Genomic DNA, 5,795 nt, shown 5'->3' on the forward strand with positions numbered 1-5,795 from the left:
TCAAGGATTATATTTTATTCATAAAAATTGCTGTGCTCACAGCTGCGCCTGGCAGAGGTGTCATGGCTGAGCCCAGGGCTGGCTCCTGCCGACAGGCATGGGGGTGTTGTGCACCGCCTGGGGGTCCAGGGTTCATCACAACTGTTGAAAATTAAATATAATATACAAAACCAGGGCAAGAGCCCTCAGGTTCCCCTCTGTGACCTGGAGTACGGGTACCATCGTGGCCCCCGAGCGCTGGGGCCGGGGTTTACAGCACGTGATGGGCTGTTGTTGGTAACTGCATCCCAAATGAGACGGAGCGAAGCATGTGAGGTTGTATTTTTAACTCTGAGGTCCTGGTGGCATGGAAAACCGGGTGCCTGGTCCAGGTGCCACACAGATCCATCGAAAAACTCTTGCCGCCCATCAGCACCTCTGCTTTGTCGACCCTGGGCATTGCAGCATGCGAACAAATCTTACCCGGTGCTTTGCCCCCGGGAATGGTTTTAAGGCTGTGTCCAGAGTCCAGCAGAAACCATTTGCCGTTACCTCTGCCAGTGAATTAGCTGGGAAGTGCTTCCCTGCGGAGCTGCCGGTGGGGAGCCGGCAGGGTGAGACGGAAATGGGGATGGTACAAACCCAACTTTCCCAGCTTAGAGGCTGATTTAGCATCCCCAAGCAGGAAAAACGTTCTCAACCCCTCAAGAGGGTAAGGAAAGGATGAGCCCATGGTCCTCGCTGGGCTCGTTGCCTCCCAAGCACGGTGTTAGCCGGGACTCGGCATTCACAGGCTGCAGAAAAGCCTTGAGCAAATGCTTCAGCTGCCCATCAGTGCAAACATCCGCACACATCTCTTTCTCCTTTTCCCCATGGGGAGAACCCCATGCTGGGCTAGGAGGTGGCACAGGGTGGCATCCCCCCTCCTCCCTGCCGCCCTCCCGCAGCCCTGTGCCCTCCCCGCCGGGCTCAGCTGAGACAAGCGGAGGCTAAGAACATCAACTGGGTTTTATTCCTCAAGTCTGACAAGTAAAAGCACAAATTCTCTTTGGAAAAAAAGAAAAAAAAAAAACCCCAAAACAAAACCAATGTTCAAGCCACGCGGACAGTTTGCATTTCTCAGGACGGAGGCCGTGCCATCAAGCTCCGCCGCCGGACGCGCGTCCTTTGCAGAGATGTAGTTTAAAAAAAACCCAACCCACAGAGGAGGAAAAGACACATGGCTATGGGATTCCACATCAATTTTAGACAAAAAAGGGCCCTTTTTTGCTATCGTTATAAATATCCCATCCGAGCGCCTCGGAGCGAAAAAGAACCGTAATGAGGCCATCTGTTCTGCTCAGCCCCATGGGCACAAAATCTCTACCGGCACCTCAGACCGCTAGAAGCCCTCGGGGACGGTGGCCTGGCACCCAGCGCGCGTGCCCCGGCTCTCAGTTGGTCCCCCTGCGGGGTGGCGGGTGCTGCCGTCCCTGCGAGCGGCACCCATCACCCTTGCCGGAGGCTATCCGGACGCCGTGCCGCAGGGGACCGGGGAAGCGGGGGTCCGGGGGGAGAGGAGAGAGGGATGGAGGGATGCCGGGGTGCGGGAGGGATGCGGGTGGCCGGTCAGGCGCAGGTGGCCTCCTGGCTCTCGACGGGGATCTCGCTGCTGCAGCCGCCCTCGCTGTACTGCTGGTAGGGAGGGATCTGGGGTGCCTCGATGATCAGCAGCCCCTCCGGCGACAAAGAGGCGAAGACCGTGATGGGGTCCACCTCGTAGGGCAGCCTGCGGGAGGGAAGGAGAGATGAGATGGTTTAGGAGCCGGCTCCGCTGCCGGCTCGCAGCGTGCCACATCCCTGGTGGACATCAAGCCCTGGGAAGCCCACGCAGGATCCCCGGTGCAGGGGGAACCACCGATGCCGAGCCAGCAGCCCCGGCGAGGGGCTCGGCAAAGCCTCTGTTATTACTGCAGCACCCGGGAATGTGCTGGGGATATTTAAAGCGGCCTCCTGGCCGGTCTGGCCCCCGTGGGCGCTCTGTTTAATCTCCCCGGCAGATGTGTTTGACGGGATGTCACCCGCCGCTTGTGCCGCCCGGGCTTCTGCAAAGCAGGAGTAAATCATCGTCGTGCCGCAGCCCGCGTCAGCCGCGAGCCTTGCCCGTAAAAGGAGCCACCGTGGCTGCCCAGCGCCGAGCAGGAGGGAGCGTGGTGCTTGCCCCAGCTTTCCCACGGGAGCTTGGGATGCACAGGGCTCCTTTGGGGTGGAAAAGCAAAGCTGAGCTGCTGCCAGCCGAGGAAACCCTTCCCATGCCCTGGGCTTTGCTGTTTCTCCCTGTTAACCCTGCAAGCCCTGTGGCTGGGGGTCTGGCCCCCCACACGGGTGAAGCGCTGCGGTCGGGGCTCGCCTGCCTCCGGACTCGCCTTTCCTCCCTGCCCTTTGCCGTTGTTGTTGCCAAAGTGAGCCATCGCGGTGAGTCAACGCGATAGCAATCTAATTGACATCATTCAGAGAGAGAGAGGGGGATATTTACATTCACACGCAGGGATGTATTTTGAGGCGGATGATGGTGTCAGCCCATCGTGCCCTGCTGAACCCCGGGGGATGTGCTGGCACCATGAGCATGGCTCCTTGCACCCCTCCTGCTCCCTGCGTCCCGGCTGGCTCCAAATGCAGCCCCGGGCCTGGAGGAGGCTGACAAAGCACCCAGAAAAAGACCTCCTTCTCTTTTACCTCCCTCGGGAAATCACCGTGTGGCCTGAACCAGCCAGGCGCGAGCTGCAAAAGGGCAGATTTTGGGGGTGAAAACAGGCGCAGGAGTCCCTCTGTGCCGCCTGCGACCTGCCTGCGCCGCAGGGATGGGGTCCCACAGCAGGCTAGCGACATTTGGGTGCTGGTTAAGGGGATGTGGCAGCCCCCCCCCGTATCCCAGCCCCTTTGGCGGGGGGACATCCCAGGGCCGGCTGGTACCTACTGGATTTTCTTGGTGAAGTTCTTGGAGACGATCCCTCCTTCCACCTGCTGCTCCTCGTGTTTGCCTGCAGGGAAGGGCAACACCCCACGTCACCACCTCACCGGGAGATTATTTTTTCCCCAACAAACAACAACAAAACCCAACAGGAAAGTTTGCAGAGGAGTCGTTTCCTTTCGCCGGTGCAAACCCTTCCCTCTGGGGAGGGCTCAGGGAGCCTCTTCTATGTGAAGAAGGAGATGCCGGACACAGCACACCCATATTTCCAGTCAGACCCTGGGGTCTCGCAGCCCGCCAAGAGCTGGGGCTTAAGAAAAAGTCCCAAAGCGTAACAAAACCTTTGGAGGTGGCAGCGTCCCCCCCTTGTCCCGCTCCCCTGGCTGGGCTCCCCTCCATCGTGCTGTCAGGCTGGGGGGCCCTGTGCCTGGAGCATCTCTGAAGTTAAAAACCACACCAGCAGCTGCCCGGACCCCCCCTGACCTGCGTTTTTCCCCCCTCGTGATGCCGTGAGCCCCAAATAAATACCCAGGGCCATGCTGCGTGGCAGCCCCCAGCCCCTCCCTGGGGACCCCGGCCCGGGACACTTGGGGGTAACGTGGGATGTCGGTGCAGGGCTGAAGGGATGCTCAGGGCTGGGTGTCCGTGGGCACCCCGCACCCACTGTCCTTACCATTAATTGAATTTTTAGGGACGTGCTTCTGGCCGGCTCGTCCCCAGGCCGGGGTCTCTCGGGGCTGGGTTGGGGTGGGGGCCATGGGGCGGCTGCCCCTCGCTTCCCAGCACCAGAGCTGCCTCTCTCTCGGCCCCTTTAAAGGGAATCTCCCTCTGCGCTGGCCTCGCCCTGGCTATAATTAACCGAGCCAAGCTGAGGCCCCTCTTGGCAGCTCGCTGCAGGGTGCTGCCGGCCGCAGCAGTGCCTCCCCGGCTGGCCGGGGCGGGAAGCGGGGAGATTTACCCCAAAGGAGGCTTGTCCTTTTCATTTTTGCAGCAAACCACCGTGGCTTCTGAGCCAGGTCCCCCCGTGGCACCCCCAAACTGCCCGCGGGGCTGCCCGAAAGCCGTGCCGCAGCCCTGGCCCTGCTCCCGAGCATGGGGCTGCCATCGCTGGCTTAAAATAAAGGTGATTTTTGCATTTCACAGCAATTTCTTGAGCTGGCACGGGCAGGCCAGGACCAGCTGCTTTTCGTGCCCCGTCCTTCTCCTCCCCGGTGCCTTCACTCTCACCTGACACCTCAACGTAGCCATCCTTGGTTTTGACCGTCAGCTCCTCGGGTTTGAAGCTGTGCACGTTGACGCACACCTTCCAGGGCTCGCGGGGAAAAGGCACGGGGCTGCGGCTCTCGGGGTACCCCCCGAAGCGGGAACCGTAACCGGGGGCCATGGTGGAGGCTCGGGCCATGCCGGCACGCAGGGGACCCGGCCAGGTAGTGGTAAGCCGGGGCCGAGCCCAGTCGGGCCAGTCCGCCGTCAGGTCCCCGGGGAAGGGCGACATGCCGAAATCATCGTCCAGCAGGCGCGAGGTCAAGCCGGGCTCTCGGAAAGGGTCGCGGACGCTGCGCCTGCCGGGGTAATGGCAGGAGAAGGGCATCTGGCTGTCGGCCATGGCTTTCTTCGGAGGGGTCCGAGCGTGTCCCCGGGGCTCTCCCACAGAGCTTCACCCTCTGTGCGGCCGCTCCTGGCTGCAAACTTGCCCGGGGAGCCTGTCCCGGAGGAGACGCATCCACCCCGGGCGGGATGGGATCTTGCGGCTGCGGGTGGGAGCTGCGGGGACGGTCCCCTCCTTCCCCGGCACCAGGTGAAGGACGACGGAGAAAATCAATTCAGAGCTGAATCACCGGGAGCCGGAGGAGCGCAGGAAGGACGGAGGGAGCTCTCTGGCCGCGAGAAAATGCTTCCTGTCTGGCTGTGATCCCAGGGACCGGGGAGAAGAAAATAAAACTTCTCAGTGGGAGAGGGAAAAAAAAAAAACCCCAAACGAATATCCCGAGATTAAAAAGCTTATCTCTTCCCTCTCGCTCCCCAGCACTTTATGCACGACTTTGCCTGCCACTCCCGGGCGAGAGCTGCAATAAATGCCTGAGCTCGGAGCCGAGAAACTTCTCTAACCTTCCGGCTGCCGGGCGAGTGCTATTTATTGGATTTGAGAGGGGGGGGGCGTGTGTTTTGCAATTCCTGCCCTGTCAGCCGAGTATTTTGGAGAGGATGAAACAGCCGTGGAGAATCTGGGCTGCGGCAGCTGACCTCTCCCGCCAGCCCAAGGATCCCGGCTGCCGCAGGGCCACGGTGCTTCGGCAGCTGCCCCGGCCCCCGCCGCCCCCTCCCGCCACCCTGCGCCCAGCCCACCCGCCCAAAATAGCCCCCGAGCTCAGGCCCAGCTGCTTTCACCCCAGTGTCACCTGTTAAAAATACCCCCCCCCTCGGTTGGGCTGGGCCAAGCTGCTCCCCTCACTGTAAAGCCACGTGTCCCCTCGCCACTGAGCAACCCACCGTTCTGGGAAATGGGTCACTGGTGGGACCCCTAGCACGGTGCCGTGAGGGCGCTGGGACCCCACGGGTGGGTGTTTGGGGGATGCTGGGGCAGGGCACGGACCCCTTTTGCGGCCAGCAGCATCTCAGCCACCCGGGGCTGCCCACGGAGCCCGGGTGTGAGCGGGACTGCGGGATGCAGGAGGAAAGCCGTGCTCCGAGGGATGTCCCTCTCCGGCCCTGCTTCCTCGGCCGCCTTCACCGGTCGGGCCCGGAGAAACGTCCCCTAACCGCGGGAAGGAGAGGGACCCCGGGCAGCAGGTCGGGCAGGGTCCTTGCGGTGCTGCTCAGCACCTGCCTCCTCCTCGCCCTCCTCCTCCTCCTCCTCCTCCTCCTC

At 61.8% G+C, this 5,795-nt stretch overlaps 1 protein-coding gene across 1 annotated transcript; it reads right to left on the bottom strand.

Annotated features, from left to right (window-relative positions):
- Positions 1 to 969: 969 nt before the first annotated feature.
- Positions 970 to 5,038, bottom strand: HSPB8 (heat shock protein family B (small) member 8). The gene is made up of 3 exons (XM_052797835.1): positions 4,157 to 5,038; positions 2,936 to 2,999; positions 970 to 1,747 (listed from the first exon to the last, which is right to left on the bottom strand). Exons 1-3 carry the CDS (start codon positions 4,533 to 4,535, stop codon positions 1,588 to 1,590), a joined length of 603 nt encoding a protein of 200 aa, XP_052653795.1. The 5' UTR covers positions 4,536 to 5,038; the 3' UTR covers positions 970 to 1,587.
- Between the last annotated feature and the right edge of the window lie 757 nt (positions 5,039 to 5,795).

The sequence above is a fragment of the Harpia harpyja genome, chromosome 9 (genome assembly GCF_026419915.1).
Source record: "Harpia harpyja isolate bHarHar1 chromosome 9, bHarHar1 primary haplotype, whole genome shotgun sequence".
NCBI lineage: Eukaryota > Metazoa > Chordata > Aves > Accipitriformes > Accipitridae > Harpia > Harpia harpyja.

Coding starts and splice junctions, on each gene's coding strand:
- HSPB8 (XM_052797835.1), bottom strand. CDS start 4,535: ATGGCCGACAGCCAGATGCCCTTCTCCTGCCATTACCCCGGCAGGCGC. Junction 3,000..4,156: donor TGGCTACGTTGAGGTGTCAG/GTGAGAGTGAAG, acceptor CCTTCCCTGCAG/GCAAACACGAGGAGCAGCAG. Junction 1,748..2,935: donor AACTTCACCAAGAAAATCCA/GTAGGTACCAGC, acceptor TCCCTCCCGCAG/GCTGCCCTACGAGGTGGACC.